Source organism: Eretmochelys imbricata, chromosome 26 (assembly GCF_965152235.1).
Source record: "Eretmochelys imbricata isolate rEreImb1 chromosome 26, rEreImb1.hap1, whole genome shotgun sequence".
NCBI classification, from domain to species: Eukaryota; Metazoa; Chordata; order Testudines; family Cheloniidae; genus Eretmochelys; species Eretmochelys imbricata.
Window position 1 is genome coordinate 6,560,000 of NC_135597.1, and position 17,107 is coordinate 6,577,106.

General features: G+C 44.4%; 1 protein-coding gene across 3 annotated transcripts in view; it reads right to left on the minus strand.

The window, feature by feature from the left end:
* The window catches only part of LOC144257547 (tumor necrosis factor receptor superfamily member 10A-like), a 30,004-nt gene extending 29,417 nt beyond the window's left edge, over window positions 1-587 (minus strand). For 2 of the 3 annotated variants that reach the window (XM_077805527.1, XM_077805526.1), the window contains exon 1: window positions 293-578. In XM_077805527.1, coding sequence (XP_077661653.1) covers window positions 293-352 — 60 coding nt within the window. In that variant the 5' untranslated portion in view covers window positions 353-578. Of the gene's footprint in view, window positions 1-292 lie in introns of all 3 variants that reach the window. The other variant, XM_077805528.1, reaches the window with a different exon arrangement.
* Window positions 588-17,107: the final 16,520 nt, after the last annotated feature.

A 17,107-nucleotide genomic window follows, 5' to 3' on the forward strand; every position in this document is an offset into this window, starting at 1 on the left:
CCCGCAGTTACACACATACAAACACGGCTTGAAGAGTGCCCAGGTGAGCCCCCCTACCCCTCTCGCTTGCTTATCCATGCGAGTCCCACCCCCAGCTCTGCCATCGTGAGGAAGGGAGCGCACAAGTCCGGACACGTTCCGCAGCGCAGGGGAGACCCAGGGAGCTCCAACCCCGGCCCAGCCTGCACCCAGGTGAAGGGGCGCTCCAGGTCCTCCCGCCAAGGGGGCTCTGCCCCGGAGTCCCCCCCCCCCACACTTCCCTTGGGGCGCCCGGGTCCGATCGGTGGCTCACCGCGAGCAGGCAGAGAAGCAGCAGCAGGCTGGCACTCATGCTGGCCAGCCCCGGGCTCATCCCGCCGGCGAGAAGGGGGACACCACCCCTAGCACTCCACTACCACGGCCAGGGCTCCTCTCGTTTTCGTTTTTTTCTGTCTGTATCCTCGGCTTAGTCCCGGAGAACTCCCGCGCGGCTCGCTAGCCACTATTCAAGTAAGCGAAAGCTGCATCAAGCAATCTAGAGGAGGAGGAGCCCAGAGGCGGAGGGAGGGGCGGGTGTGGGAGGATCCAGTCCTTCGGACCTGGAGCTGGAGTTTAGATCAGTGCCCACCTTTCTCTCTCTCTAACCCGCGTTAGCTGCAGGCAGCTGGGCGCGGTGCGTCACTTAACTCCACTGCAAGGAGGGATCCTGCAAACACTCACGCATGGGTGTTACTTTATTCGTGTGAGTAATGCCTCTGATTTGGAGAAGGTAACGTTTTGCAAGCGCCTAGGGCCCCAGTCCCCCAAACAGGAACATAAGAACGGTCCTACTGGGTTGGACCAAAGGTCCATGGAGCCCAGTGTCTTGTCTTCGGACAGTGGCCAGTGCCAGGTGCGCCAGCGGGAATAACAGAACAGGGAATCACCCCAAGTGTTACCCACGTTCAGTAAAACTACTCCCTTCAGTAACCCTACTGGTGTGCTGAAGTGACTGCAGGATGGAGGCTTTCGTTAAAAGTTTGATCTAGTTCTCTGTTCACTGCCTTAAAAAAGACACAATGGCAAGAACAAGACAAATAATTTAAAAGCAATCGTTTGCATGATGCAAAGGCACAGTTCTCAGTTGCAAGTGAAGTCCGGAGGAAATTCTAAAAGTTAAAGGATCCGATTCCAACTCACACATGTTTAATGACTGAATCCATGTGATGCCTGATTTACACCAATCTGAGGGAGCGAACGATCAAGCCTAAAGTTACTTGGCGTATTGCTAACTCTGCAAGAGTGCAAATTAAGACTCAAGACGTCATTGCTGATGTTATTGAAACACAGGCGGCCAGGCTGAGCAAGTGTTGTGGAGGAAACCAATTTCCTGCTTTCTAATGACCAGTTTCCCATCTTCAGTGTTGCATTAAGGGGGGTGGGGGGGACGGGACATTTTGTTCCTCTTTACCTTTAATCTGTTGTTTAGAACTCTGACTGGCAGCTGCTGAGGAGGTTGGGGTGTGGGTATATTATATGAAGGGTAAACTGAGAATAAATGGTATTATGCTTCTTAACAAATTGCCTTCCCGCCCCCCAATATCAGATTGTCTTTCTTAGCAGGAGCCGAGCCCAAAAGACAACATTTACAAGTGTGCTTAACTTAACTTTAGCCACAGGGACTAGTCCTGGTGTAAAGTTAGGTAAGTGTTTGCAGGATCATGCCTTACCCTGCATTAGTAAAGCTATATGGGCATGTCCCTGTTCTCCATAAACAATCATATAAATGTCTTCATTGAGTGCCAAACACATATACTGCATTTTACAAACACATCAGAGGTGGTTCGATGTTGGTATTAATTCCTAGCCTTGGATGATAATAAGATCAGCAAAACATGCTTAAAAGAATAAGAAACAAAGACTCAAATGACAATAAGAACCTGATTTTCAGCCATGTTGAGCACTGTCATCTGAATTTGTGGATACACGGCACCTGTGAAAATCAAGCTCCAGAGGAGTCTTCGGCTTAGATTTTAAAACAGAAGAACAGAATGAGTTCAGGGCCACACATATGATGACTCATAAAATAGGAATGATTTGAAGAGGCTGTGACAGTCTGTATCCCTATGTCCTCCCTTTTTACAAAACTATAATGGATTTTTTACAAAGTATATGGGAGGTATCATTTGAAAACTCATAATTTGCTGATCTTTAGTATCCTGGTAAAATATTTGTGGCGACATTGTATGTAAAGTTATACGATTCTATTGTATGATGTTACTAAGACATAGTCTACAGCCATGTCTATGCTACCACTTATGTCAGCTAAATGGTATGTCGCTCATGGGTGTGAAAAAAACACAAAGCCCCTGAGCAACATAGTTTTCACCAGCATAAGTAGGGTGACCAGATGTCCCAATTTTATAGGGATAGTTCCAATTTTTGGGTCTTTTTCTTATATATGCTCCTATTATCCCCCACCCCCTGTCCCAATTTTTCACACTTGCTGTCTGATCACCCAAAGCTCAAGTGGGAGTGTGCACAGCTGCTTGTTGGGGGTGGTTTAATTATGTCGATGGGCGAGCTCTCGCCTGTCTGCATAAAGAGCAGCAACACAAGAGATCTTACAGCAGTGTAGTTGCATCAGTACAGATATGACACTGTAAGGTCTCTAGTGTAGACATAGCCTAAATCTGAGGAAACAGCCACAAACCAGTACCTCCAAGTCATAAGGTAAACTGACGTCTCAGTCAGGTGTCAACAAAATCAAATGGATTATCACCTGGGTTTCAGGACTATCATCAGGTATCAGCTAAATTTCCCCATCTCCACAGACTAGCTGTCTCCTGAACCTCAGCATCAAAGAAGAGAGGTCCCAAAGTATTTTTCCCTTCATCTCTACTGATGATATTAACAACACCTGAAGGACAAAGAAATTAACAGTGAACTAGGGGATAGATCCTGGCTGAAAGGATTCTAGCCAGTAAGACTGCTAAAACATGTAGTGAGAAAAAACTTTCCTTTGTCTCAATTGACTTGTTAAGTTAGGTATTAGATGTATTTCACCTTTTATTTATTTTTGTAACAAAACCTAATGTGGTATAAAAGTCAGAGTTGAAGTGATTACAAGTATCTTTCTGTAGTTAACAAACTTGTTTTATTGTTTTATCTAAACCAGTGTTTGTTTAGGGAATGCCTTGGAAATAAGAAGCTTTGTGCTGATCATTTTCCATTAATGAAATGATTGGACTCTGTATGAGCTTGTATTGTCCAGGAGGGTGCTGGGTAATACAAGACACACATTTCCAGGGGAAAGTCTGAGATTTGGAGTTGGCTGGTGTTGCCTATGGTGTAATTCATGGGTGGTTGGCTGCCTGGCTCTAGCATTCGTACACAATAGCTGGAGGCTATGCTCCTGGAGGCTGTGCGTGGGCAGGCCAGGAGTGGTAGTTCTCACAGCAAAGTAGTGTAAAAGGCACCCCAAATTGGGGAACTAAGCAGACAAAGCTGTCAATCAGTCTAGATTGTACCACGGGGAATGTCATGGAAGCCCAAAGCTGGAAGCCATTCCTTCAACCTGTATAGTTTGTACAGGCGTATATGTATTTGTTTTCCAGGAAAAGTTTAAGATGTTTTGACCTACAGGGCCAGTTCAGCTGAAGCTGCTTAGAGCTGGTCAAAAAATATGTAAATGTTGTCATGAAAAATGTCAATGTTGTTCCCATTTCTCAGGGTTGGAAATTGACCCTTTTTTTCCCCAAAAAAAAAACATTTTGTGACACTTTTGCATCAAAATTTGTATTTAATAAATGTTGGGTTTTCCCCCCATGTTTTGTTTGCTGTTGCTTGGAAAAAAATTCTTTGTTTCAGTAATTGATCATTTTAATTTTTTATAAAATTGTGGAAAATAGGGTTTTTTGGGTTTGGTTTTGTTTCTCTTTTCTGTTTTGAAATATGAACAGTTGTTCCTGAAATTTTTCATTTTTGAAAACTGTCATTTTTTGATTGGGGAGGAGGGAATTGTGCTCTAAACATTTCAATCAGCCGGGTTAGCGTTGCTAAACATGCAGCAGTACCAAGTCACAGCAGCTGCCAGTAATGCTAGGGTTGTATTTTTTGGTTACACTCAAATGTTCTGAGTGTGGCTGTGGGCAGTTGACTCAGCTTTCTGAGGACAATATTGAAACGAGGGGAAGTGAATTTGGAATCAGGGCCACAGTAATTTACATCACTGTGAAGTGGGCGGAAATGCTACCGTATAAGAATAGCGTAAAGCCCGCACAAGGTGCAAAGTAACCGTGAATGTGTTAGTCTGTGGTGGTGTTATATGTCTGGTCACACAATGCACAACTCTGCTCTTTTCTACGCAGGATTCAATTCTTTCCAGCTCTGGACTCACTTGGGGATTTTCTCTGAGGTTTTCTAGGGACTTTTTTCTTTTTAAAACTTGCTTTTTCTCCCATTGTGCAATTAGCTCATTTCCCAGACACCGTTTTATAGAAACTGTACACGTGAAGGCAAACCTCTCTCTCTGAAATACAGCCTCTTGCTTTACAAGCTGTAATTTGCTAATCTCTCTACTGCTCCATCTCCACCGAGCTTGAGGACACAGCAAATTCTGATTTGTGCCAGATCTACTCTGTAGCCCAGAGCTCTGGAAATGCAATCTAACCTCCCTGATGAAGGGTGTAATTTCACCTCTCAGAGCGTCCCCTCACCCGTGAATCACGAGTGGTTTGGCAGAGATTCAGAACAACTGCTGGCTGATGATGCAATGTCTGACTCAGAGGTGTTGAAATAACCACTCCTTTAGTTTTTAAAAATGAAGAGATTATGTTAGGGTAGAGTATGGGGGATGGAATAGTTTCTATAACAGGAGAGCTACCTCAAAAAAGCGATGATCCTGGGAAAATGTGGACAGGTGGCTCTGGTTGGCAGTCCAGGGGCCAGCTTCTGCCAAGGTCCCCAGGTCTCTATTGAATACTGACAAATGCATAGCTGAACTCAGTCTGACTCACCTGTGTGTTAGGATTGTTAAAATAGGAATTAGAATTATACCCCTTGCATAGGCCATTGATTCTGCTCCTCCATAGTCATAGGAGAGGGGCACATCCAAACATCTTCTGTTGATTTACACTATTTTACACACCCCTCCATTGATTCCCAGTAAGCGCCTCCCCTTCTCATTATTTCCAAAGGGCTTGTGGGGACCACTTTAGTTGCCGGTACCATTTCCTTTCCAGGTACCATGGTAGCTATTATACAGGTGCTGGCCCCCTAGTTGAGCATTTTGTATTCCCATACATATCCCCCACCCACCTCGTGAGATTTTCTGTTCATTAAAACAACAATGCTAGCCACAAGACAAACACCACAGACAAACACAAAAACACAGATCCATGGTATTATGGGTTATTTTTCCCCGCTGGCACCAGCTTGCTTGTAGAGTGTCTGAAAAACAAAAGAAACAATTTCTACTCCCCTGGTGGGGACAGATTATTGCTTGATGATAATAATAATAATAAAATATCACTTCCTTTTACAAATTTCCTTGCTAATTGCAGGAAAAACAGAAGAATTACCTCCAGGCTGTCTTTATTTTGTTCTATAGTCAGGCTAGTGAATTACCCCAATCACTGGTCATTTATGCAATTCATGAGGTGGTGTGCCTCAGTTTCCCTTCTTGCACAACAGACCATGTTTGCAATAGTTTCTCTGCTGTACCAAGCTTTAAGTTTATTCTCAGGGAATAGTTGAGACATCTTCAGATTTTAGCACTGTACACACACACCCCTTAGGGTTAACCTGTTCCCCCTATGTTCAGGCTTGACTTGTTTTTTTCACCTCCCTTTCCTGGAGGGCCATAATCTGAGTCTTCTAGTAGCTTGTTTGCTGACCAGATGTATTCATTATTTGCAGCTCCTTTGTGCCCGTCAGCTAGGTAATTTGCATTTACACAGAGGCTTACTAGCTTGCCTCTGGATCCAAAGCTATTAGCAGCTCAGAGACTGTTTGAAAAGGGAAACATTCCACTTCCACTAGAGTACTGATTACTTTCCACTTTCATCTCCTGCTCCGAAACACACAGAGATCTGAAAAAGAAAACACAACCTATTGTGGCTCCTTTTGGAGCCCTAATAGGATTTTAATGAAGACCCATGTGTTATTTGCATTTCTTTTACCCCTTCTCCAATATACACTGCACACGTCCTGGGAAAATGCACAGTCCTTCCATATAGTTTAACCTCCATAACATTATATTAGCCATAGTAATTTTACACAAGGTGTAACTGCCTCCCCCATGCCCACAGAGTTTTCATGCACACCCACCAAAGCAACAATCTGATCCCCCAGAGCCACCCCAAGGCTCAGTGTTCCCATCATTCCTCCCCTTTTCCTTTTCTTTTACCTGTGCGCGCACACACAAAATTCTCTTTTGCCTAACATTCTTTGCACTGTGATTACTCTTTTTTATACAACTGTACCCCGATTACACTTCCATCTTGTACAACTAGACAACCAGGGGCAGCCAAGTTAAGTTCCAATAGAAACCCCTTACATTCCTTTAGTGATTTTGATTACATTACCCAAGTCTAATAATTTTGATCAGATTCTCTCTCCGCCTGCAGCAGTCCCTTATAGACCATTTCAGTGGGGAAAGGGCCCATTTCCCCTCAGAATAGCTGTAAAGGCTTCTGGGGACAGAAGCCTAGTGGTGGTAGTAGCCACTCTACCTGACCCCCTTGGATAATTTAATGACCAAGCCTCCATCCAATGTGACTGCACAGAGTTGCACATACAGTTACATTGATATAACTGGGTTTTTTCATTAAAGAAAAACTTCCTTCTTGTAACACCACAACTGCTACCTTTTACCATTTCCACAACTCCCAAATGTTTACTTTCCTGCAAACCCTGTATCATCAATTTTTGCAAAAGCTATTTGTAACTTTTCACTCACTTCTATAAATCATTAGTGCTACATTTAGTTCTTTCAGGTAGTGCAATTTGTCTGTAACAACTTAGCCGCCAAGTACAATTATTGCCACACAGCTGCCTTAATCTGTGCTGTCTTTTCCTTGAGACTGTTCAAAGAGGCAGTAAAACTTTGTCTCCATGGGTGCCCACGGATCTTTTACTCCAAAAATTCCAGTGGAACACAGCAGACCTCCGTCATACTTTGTCCAAAATAACCAAAAACATCTCACATAAGTATCCAAAGTACCCTCCATTAAAGCTTCAGAAAAACAAGAGAGCGTGAAAAGGCAGGGGGAGAGGTGGAAAGAAACCAATTAAGCCTGTCAGGTCAGTTTAAAGTATAGGCTACCAGCAGCAAATTAAGTAAACCAAAGAAAAGAAGAAAAGGACATAGTTAGCTCTGAGCCAAGCGTAGTCTCCCTGGGTTGCAACAGTTGGGAACCCTTATTCCCAGGTTCTCATTCTGGCTCTGGAGAAGAGTGGGGGTTGTTACTGGCTCCTGCAAACCCTGCCATTTTGCACTTTGAAACCTTTTTTTTTTTCCCTTCTTCTTTTTCTTCCTCTCCACTCCCCGAGGACCAAGTCTCAGCTCCAGTCTCTAAAGGTAGTCTGTTAACTCTGCTTTTGACTTTAAACCCTGTTGTGCCAAAATATCTTTCACTACCCCTAACTAATTTACAACCCTTCAGCAGCCCTTGCTGAAGCAGCACCAAATTTGAAAGATTCCTGGCAGCTTCCCATAATGCTGCCCTTACTTCAAACCTCTCCCTGGAAGGCATTCAGTCCCCATGGGCAGGGACCTTCTTCCACTACCCATATACAAGGAGGGTGGGCTCCTCAGCCACCCCCCATCCCTCTGGGTCCCCTAACACTTCCTCCATTTCCTTTTTACTCTCATCCCAGGTTGACCCCTGCACCTGGTTAGGCCCTGGTTCTTCCTTATCCATTTATCCAAAAAAATCCTTTAACCTGGCTTGCCAGAACCCCCAACTACCATCACAAGAGTTCATGATACACCCCCCCCCCCAAGCAGCTGCGTGGACTGTTGGGGAGGGGGACTTACAGGCAGCCACTCACCTATCCGATGCGATGCATCCAAGTCACCGGCACCAAGATGTTAGGGGGCTTATTCCTTCACTCACTTACTTCCCTGGTCCTTCTCGCATGAACAGAGAGCAACAATACCCAAAGTCCAAAGGTGCAAACAATTCAATGTTTATTGGGGTGAACTTCCAGTAAGCAGGATTCCAGTTTCCTTCCTTAGTGTCCCCCTTCCCAGCTCTGACACCACAGAGCCTTACACCTGTGTCCCTGTTCCCATTCCTGCCCTTAGCCAAACATGATTCCAATTCTCGCCCCCCCGTTCCCATTTCCCCCACACACCCACTGCCTGATTGACTGCAGGCTACATAGTAAAACTTGAGTTCACCTTAGCTATACCTTAACCAATCATTTTCCTGAAATGTAACTAACCAATCCTAACATATTGTAACATGATTATGTAACCAATTCTATCCCACCACCTTAATTAGTTTACACCCAACAAAATTAATTATACAGCAGACAGGAACAATCACAGAACCAGACAGAGATTATACAGACAAACAGTCGGGAAATGGGGACTACAGTGATAGAACAACACAGACATGAGGGTTTCAGAGTAACAGCCATGTTAGTCTGTATTTGCAAAAAGAAAAGGAGTACTTGTGGCACCTTAGAGACTAACCAATTTATTTGAGCATAAGCTTTCGTGAGCTACAGCTCACTTCATCGGATGCATACTGTGGAAAGTTTAGAAGACCTTATTATATACACACAAAGTATGAAAAAATACCTCCTCCCACCCCACTCTCCTGCTGGTAATAGCTTATCTAAAGTGATCACTCTCCTTACAATGTGTATGATAATCAAGTTGGGCCATTTCCAGCACAAATCCAGGTTTTCTCACCCCCCCACCCCCCCCAAACTCACTCTCCTGCTGGTAATAGCTTATCTAAAGTGACCACTCTCCTTTAAATGTGTATGATAATCAAGGTGGGCCATTTCCAACACAAATCCAGGTTTTCTCACCCCCCCTCCCCAAACTCACTCTCTTGTGCTGGTAATAGCTTATCCAAAGTGACCACTCTCCTTACATTGTGTATGATAATCAAGGTGGGCCATATCCAGCACAAATCCAGGGTTTAACAAGAACGTCTGGGGGGGGGGGGGTAGGAAAAAACAAGGGGAAATAGGCTACCTTGCCTAATAACTAAGCCACTCCCAGTCTCTATTCAAGCCTAAGTTAATTGTATCCAATTTACAACAAAAAAACTTCAAATCCAGACTCCAGCGAGAAACTGCTGAATTGGAATTCATTTGCAAATTGGATACATGATTCACTCCACCAAAGGCAAAAATTTCCACCTGCACAACCTGCTTTGCCATAGGCAAACATTGCACTTCTATCAGCCCATCACTGACAATGCCATTATTGCCATTTAAGGATCTTAACTCCAGGGCAGGCATTTGCCTCATAGATGACGGAGGATGTCTGTGTGTGTTTATCTTTCCCAGACACGCTGGATTCACGCCTCCTGCCCCTGCTGCACACAGTCCTTATCACTCAGCAAAGTATACTTAAGGGCCTCTCTCACCCTGGTTTCAGAGTAGCAGCCGTGTTAGTCTGTATTCGCAAAAAGAAAAGGAGTACTTGTGGCACCTTAGAGACTAACAAATTCATTTGAGCATAAGCTTTCGTGAGCTACAGCTCACTTCATCGGATGCAACACCTGGTATAAATCATGAGTAACTCAGTGGAAGCCACTGAGGGTACACTAGTGTAAAACTGGCACAAGTGAGAGGAGAATCAGGCCCTCGATGAGTCACCAAGGTCAGTTGAAAAGGGGTTGGGAACTGGAACTGGTTTCGGATCCCAAATCCCCATCCCACCTCCCAGTCTCTCTACCTCCTATTCAAAACAAAATTGTTTGCAAAACTAATTTCCCAGTGCTCTAACAGCCTCTTGAAACAGGACCACTGGGACAAACAGACCAGTGATCCAATATTCTGCCTCCAATAGTGACCAAGACCAGGGGCTCCCAAGGAAGGTGTAAAATGCCTATAATAGCTGATGACATCATAACCTGCTCATAGGGGAAGTTTCTTCTTCACCTTGCACAGTTAATGGTTAACCTTGCACAGTGGTGTCTTATGCCCTGAAGCTGAAGGGAGTTTATGGCTCAGATCCTCCTACGTATTTAGGCACCGAACTCCTGTGGGCACCTAAAAGCTTTTGAGGATCTGGCTCCATATCCCTTAGACATTTTTGTCCTGTCTGTTGCTTATGTCCATTTATTTAAGGAGTGCATGAAGATATTTGAATGCTGACCTCCCATTCCAATGGTTTTCCAGGCTTATTGTTAAACTGCAATTTCCTTGGCATGCATGGGTTTTGAATTCTAATATTAAGTTGCAGTCTCGGCCTGTCAGCACTTTTGTCTGTTCATTTACGAAGGGGACTTGAGATCAAGTGACCGTCTTGAGCCTCCCCTTCAGGGTAATCAAATAATTTTCTCATGAATGGAAGGTTCATTCCTCTTAAAGGTAGGAAGGGTGGTCTGAGGTTAAGACATTGGGCTGGGGCTCATGAGAATGGAATTTAATTCCCAGCTGAACCAGAATATAACCCTGGAGAAGTAACACCTACGTCTCATGCTAAAAAGTGATTTAGGCACTTAAGAGCAAAATTCCATCACTTTTGAATATGAGGCTTAGGCTCCTAAATCGGTTAGGCTGAGTGCACTGACACCTGAATACTTATAAAAATCTGGGTCTTAACCTCTGCGTGCCTTAGGTCCCCATCTGTCAAATGAAGATGTTAATTTTTTTTCTCCCACCCTTTGGCTGGTCTTGTCTATTTAGCACAGAAGCTCTTTGGGGTGGGTACTGTCTCTCACTGTATACTTCCTAACACAATGGGTCCCCAGTCTCACTTTGGACCTCCAGGTGCTATTGTGACACATGTACAGTTCTCCCCATTGTTCTCATTATCTGCTCTTTTCTGCTCTCCCCATTGTTCTCATTTTCTCTCTTTTGGACATTACAAAAGCCACGTGAAAAATTGTGTGCCTGTGTTATGAATAATAAAATGAATGTTACAAATAAGACCTTTCACTTTTGTATTGCCTTATCCTGAGGCTCTCAAAGCACTGGATTATTTTATCAAGTCAATGGGAATTTGTTTGTTCTGGTTTTATTTTAGATCAAAGTTCCTGTAGCAGCTTAGTTCATGGGCCTGCAGAGAAAGGGTTAAGAAGTTGGCTTCTTGTGTGGCCCGATTCTGATCCCACTGAATTCAAAGAGATAACTACCTTTGTCTTCAATGGAAGCTGGCTCAGGCCATTGCTCAGCTCCAAAAAGAACAGGAGTACTTGTGGCACCTTAGAGACTAGCAAATTTATTTGAGCATAAGCTTTCGTGAGCTACAGCCTCACTTCATCGGATGCATTCAGTGGAAAATACAGTGGGGAGATTTACATACATAGAGAACATGAAACAATGGGTGTTACCATACACACTGTAAGGAGAGTGATCACTTAAGGTGAGCTAATACCAGAAGGAGAGCGGGGGGGTGGGGGGGAACCTTCTGTAGTGATAAGCAAGGTGGGCCATTTCCAGCAGTTGACAAGAACGTCTGAGGAACGGTGGGGGGTGGAATAAACATGGGGAAATAGTTTTACTTTGTGTAATGACCCATCCACTCCCAGTCTCTATTCAAGCCTAAGTTAATTGTATCCAGTTTGCAAATTAATTCCAATTCAGCAGTCTCTCGTTGCAGTCTGTTTTTGAAGTTTTTTTGTTGAAGAATTGCCACTTTTAGGTCTGTAATCGAGTGACCAAAGAGACTGAAGTATTCTCCAACTGGTTTTTGAACGTTATAATTCTTGACCTCTGATTTGTGTCCATTTATTCTTTTACGTAGAGATGTCCAGTTTGACTAATATACATGGCAGAGGGGCATTGCTGGCACATGATGGCATATATCACATTGGTAGATGTGCAGGTAAACGAGCCTGTGATAGTGTGGTTGATGTGATTAGGCCCTACGATGGTGTGCCCTGAATAGATATGTTGACACAGTTGGCAACAGGCTTTGTTGCAAGGATAGGTTCCTGGGTTAGTGGTTCTGTTGTGTGGTGTGTGGTTGCTGGTGAGTATTTGCTTCAGGTTGGGGGGCTGTCTGTAGGCAAGGACTGGCCTTTCTCCCAAGATCTGTGAGAGTGATGGGTCGTCCTTCAGGATAGGTTGTAGATCCTTGATGATGCGCTGGAGAGGTTTTAGTTGGGAGCTGAAGGTGACGGCTAGTGGTGTTCTGTTGTTTTCTTTGTTGGGCCTGTCCTGTAGTAGGTGACTTCTGGGTACTCTTCTGGCTCTATCAATCTGTTTCTTCACTTCCGCAGGTGGGTATTGTAGTTGTAAGAATGCTTGATAGAGATCTTGTAGGTGTTTGTCTCTGTCTGAGGGGTTGGAGCAAATGCGGTTGTATCGTAGAGCTTGGCTGTAGACAATGGATCGTGTGGTGTGGTCAGGGTGAAAGCTGGAGGCATGTAGGTAGGAATAGCGGTCAGTAGGTTTCTGGTATTTATGTGACACGCGTTATTTATGGCATGCGTTGTAAAATGCAAGGTTTATTGGTTTGATCTTGGGCAAAAAGTCCCTGTCCCTTTAGGAACTTTGCTTTTGCCCTCTCCAAATGTAGCTTAGCTTCAGTGGTGCTGCATGTACAGGAGTTTGTGGATCCTTTGGTGTGTGTAAGATGTTGCGTTCCAGCAGTTATAGGGTTAAAGCCAAAACCTCCTGTCTCCTTGAGTTAAGGCCCCCGCTCTTTTTGCTGGAGAAAGCGGAGAAGCCCTGCCCTGCTGAGTCATCTCCTGCACTGACATAATTATCAAAGAATGCACACATGGACTTTGCCCTAAACCAGTGGCTCTCAAACTTTTTGTGTTGGTGACCCCTTCCAGACAGCAAGCCTGAGTTGACATCCTCCCCGCCCCCATTTATAAATTAAAAACACTTTTTTATATTTAACACTCTTTTAAGTTGTTTTAAATGAATGTACCTTTTCTCATCACTTTTAAATTAAGACTAACACATTTTTATTGAATTATTGTTAGAAGCAGAAAAACTATTTTTAAAAAATAGTTACTGTTTAATACTGGGGGCAGGTGGCCGCATAATGAAACTGTGTCAATATCATTTTTGCAGCAGACTTAGTACCCCATTGTCATCCTTGCTTCTGGCAGCAGGTGCTGGCTTCAGAGTCCAGTGGTGGGATAGCAGCAGCTGCTGGCCGGGCACCCAGCTCTGAAGGCAGCGTTGCTGCCAGCAGCAGCACAGAATTGCAGAAGTAAGGGTGGCAATGCCATACCATGCCACCCTTACTTCTGTGTAACATTTGACCTTTGCACTGGGAGAGGTGGCTATGGGGGTGGGGGCACGAAGGCAAATTTTGGGGTGGCTTTGGCTCCCACAGCCACCCCACCCTCCCACCCAGTGCTGCCCCGTCTGTGTGTCTGACTGTTAAATTTACTTTTCTTTTTTTTTTTTTTTGGTGTGCTGATCTCAATGTTCTGATTGGTTTGCAGTTTAATGCAGCTCTTCAGCTGCTGAACAATCAAGCCCTCTAATGCAGTCTCCGTCCCACCTTTTTAGTCTCATGGCAACAAACCTGAGCACATGATACTACAATCCCTGCAGTCCCATTTCCTTAAAGTGGTGATAATACAAATATATATTTTGTTTAGGAGCAATCAATGATCATTGCTTTATATGTTTACAATACTTTCTGAAGTAAATACGCTGCACTGCCGTGGAAGGGTATGTGTAATTTTCTAAAACGTTTGATTTAAATTATATATTTTATAGCAGTTGCTCTCTGTTTTGTGCATGTACTTTTGACCCCCACGTAATAACTTCATGTCCCCAGAGGGGGTCACAACCCCCAGATTGAGAGCCCCTGCCCTAAACCATTGCTTCCTGCCTCCCTCACTCCTACACATCAGCCTCCGCCTCCTTTCCCTGATCAGAGTGTATTAGAAAATCCCCTGAATATTCTTGGAGAATTTTTTTAATAATCAACAATGTCAATACCCTTGCATTGCCAAGACAACCAAGATCCTGCATCAATGAGTAACCTGCCACAATGAATCATAAGAAGGGCCATATTGGATCAGACCAATGGTCCATCTAGCCCAGTATCCTTTCTTCTGACAGTGACTGATGCCAGATGCTTCAGAGGGAGTAAAGAAGACAGTGCATACAGAACAACCCAGTGACAAACCAGGGTGCAGTAACCCTCCTTCCTGAGCACCCTACAATAATAAAGCAGAGATTGCAGTCTAAGGATTGACAGGCAACCCTACATCAACAAGCCAGCATGCACAGCCCAGCTCTTGAGAGTAGACTCCCAATAATAGCTCTGTGCATGCAGCCCAGCTGTCTTGAGCAATTCACCAATAACAAACCAAGGGCCAGATCCCGTAATTGGATCTGCATGGAGACAACCCAACAGTTGCATTGAGCCTCACTGACTTCATTCAGGTTCCAGGCAGGCACAGGGGTCTGCTCATGTAGATACGCTTGTGGTTGGCGTATCTACATGAGCAGACCCCTGTGCCTGCATGGCGTACAAGGCGTAAAGCTTATAATTGGCACAATAAACCAGCGCCCAGCGGCAGCCCTACAGTTGGGAGAAAATATTAAAGCCCCTGCGGTGATCCCCAAAATATTCTTGCCTGTGTGCTCCTATTTAAAGCCAAAGTTTCAGATGGGCCTCTAAACAATGCAACTGGAAAATCTCTGCAACACACCCCATTACAGACTGCAAAGAAGCCCCTTCACATCTGTGTTTCCAAACAAATGCTCTAGCAGGGGCATTTAAAAAAAACATTTGCAAATGGGATCCTTACTTTAAACCAATTCTATGGGAACATCAGAAAAGATGATGAGGGTGAATCCTACGAAGTGTTCTGGTGCCCAGGAGAGTCACTGGAGGGGAGCAGAAGGGTCCCACAAAAAGGTAGGGGATAGGGGTAGTAATTGATGTGGCAGGAAGAGGGGCATATCAAATTGTTCAGGGGAGGATCACTTGTGACCCTGTTTATATATATTGAGCAGGGGAGGTGGGACCCATCTTTTCCTAAACTTCATGTCTTTTTACCTAGCTACAGGCCTGCCCCAGGGGTGGAAGGACTGGTAGTCCTGTACAGTTCTATAGGAGACATTTCTTGCCAGTGAGAGGCCATTTCAAAGGCCTTGATCCACCAGATTATGGACAAGGTAGTGTGATCCAGTGGTTAAGACACTGATTTGGGTCTCAGGAGATGTGAGTTCAATTCCTACCTCTGCCATTAAGCCCCTGGGTGACTTTGAGCAAATCGCATTGTGTCTGTATTTCCCCTTGTCTGTCTCATCTATTTAAATGGTAAGCTCTTCGAGGCAGTGACTGTCTCACTGTGTGTTTGTACAGCGCCTGGTACAATGAGGCACCGGTCTTGCCTTGCTGTGTGCTGCTGTGATATGAATAAATAATAATTCACACATAACTTTAAGAACAGGAATGGTCTCATTGAAGCCAAGCGAGGCAAATCAGTGACTTTCTCTTACGGTCTAGAAATCTCACATATGGAGCTGCACAAAACTTCTAGAATTCACCTCGTCATCTTGCCAAAAGCACTGCTGAGCACAATGGAACCCAGGTTCGATGGGAGGGGTGCAGAGGTGGAGCCAGTGTGCCATAAGCTGGGTGGGGTGGGGTGGTTGGTTTTGTACTTTCTTAGAGCTTTGCCAGGTTCTTTTTACGTCCTCAGTTTAAATAGTTTTATGGTCTTGTAAAATCTAAACAACCACAGAGAAAAGCAAATAAACTCACACCTATAAAAGAATTTCTGTTCCTCTTGCTTATGATATCTCTGTAACCACAACCCTGTATGCAACAAGTGAATGTGTCCTGTATTCAGTACAGATTGGCAGCTACATCAGAACGTGTCTGCCGCTATGACTGGTCAGAAAAGGAGAATTCCGTTTTCAAACCAAGTTGTGGTTCTGCTATTTGTTGCCCTTCTGCTGTGAAGCAAAACCAAGAGCTACTGCAATCTTTAATGCAGAGAGAGAGAGAGACAGAGACACACTGGATTAGATAAAACAAGTTTATTAACTACAAAGAGAGAGATTTTAAGTGAGTACAAGCCATGAGGCATAAGATTCAGAAATGGTTACATGAAAAATAAGGATAAAAAGCTTTCTCGTGCCTAACTTAACAAACTATATTAGATTCAAGCAAAGTTTCTCTACATATGCTTCCAGCAGTATTACTGACCAACCTCGAGGTCAGGACCTCTCCCCCAAGTCCGACGTCTGCTTCTTTTGTCTTCTCGGGTGCAAAGGGTGAGGTGGATAGTGAGACAGAGAGGGGTCCCTTGGGGTGTTTGCCGCTCCTTTTTATAATTTCAGTTCCCCTTTGGAAAGCATTTCCAGCTGAGAATCCAGAGACAAAGAGTCCGTGTGGAAGGATGTTCCCTGCTGGGTTTTTTCCACCTGTGTGAGCTTTCTTTGTTTTCTCCCTTCCCCCTTTCTGCTTGATGACTCTGTTTACTGCCTAAATGCAAATTAAGATGAGCATACACTCCTTTGTTCAAGACAGGTCTGCAATTTGGTGCAATGTGAGTCTGAACATATATATTTTTAACATTGTACAGGGGGGAATTTATCACTTTACACACAATGCTACTGCACATATTTTTACCATGATCTTACTGATCAGCAAGTTACGAGTTTTCAAACGATACCTCACCAGGCATACCTTGTACCAAGATTATTACAACAGTGGCTAAGGTCTGAGTACAGGGGTGCATTCCGGCGCAGGGGTCCCTCCAGATCAGGACTGAGGGACACTGCACTGGAAACATGCCCTGCGTCAGTTTGTGCTATGCCTGTTCTGTGAGGAAGCAGAGGACTTCAGAGGGCAAAGCTGTCAAGCTGCCACCCTTCAACAGTAGAACATTTTCTGAGAAATAAATGAGCAGGGCTTTAGTTTGTGATGCAAAAAAGCTCTGGTTTGGCTGCAGGGTCTGGATGTATAAGGAAGGTCTTGCCAAGCAGCTTCGCTTCCTTTGGACGATCCCCAAGGTTG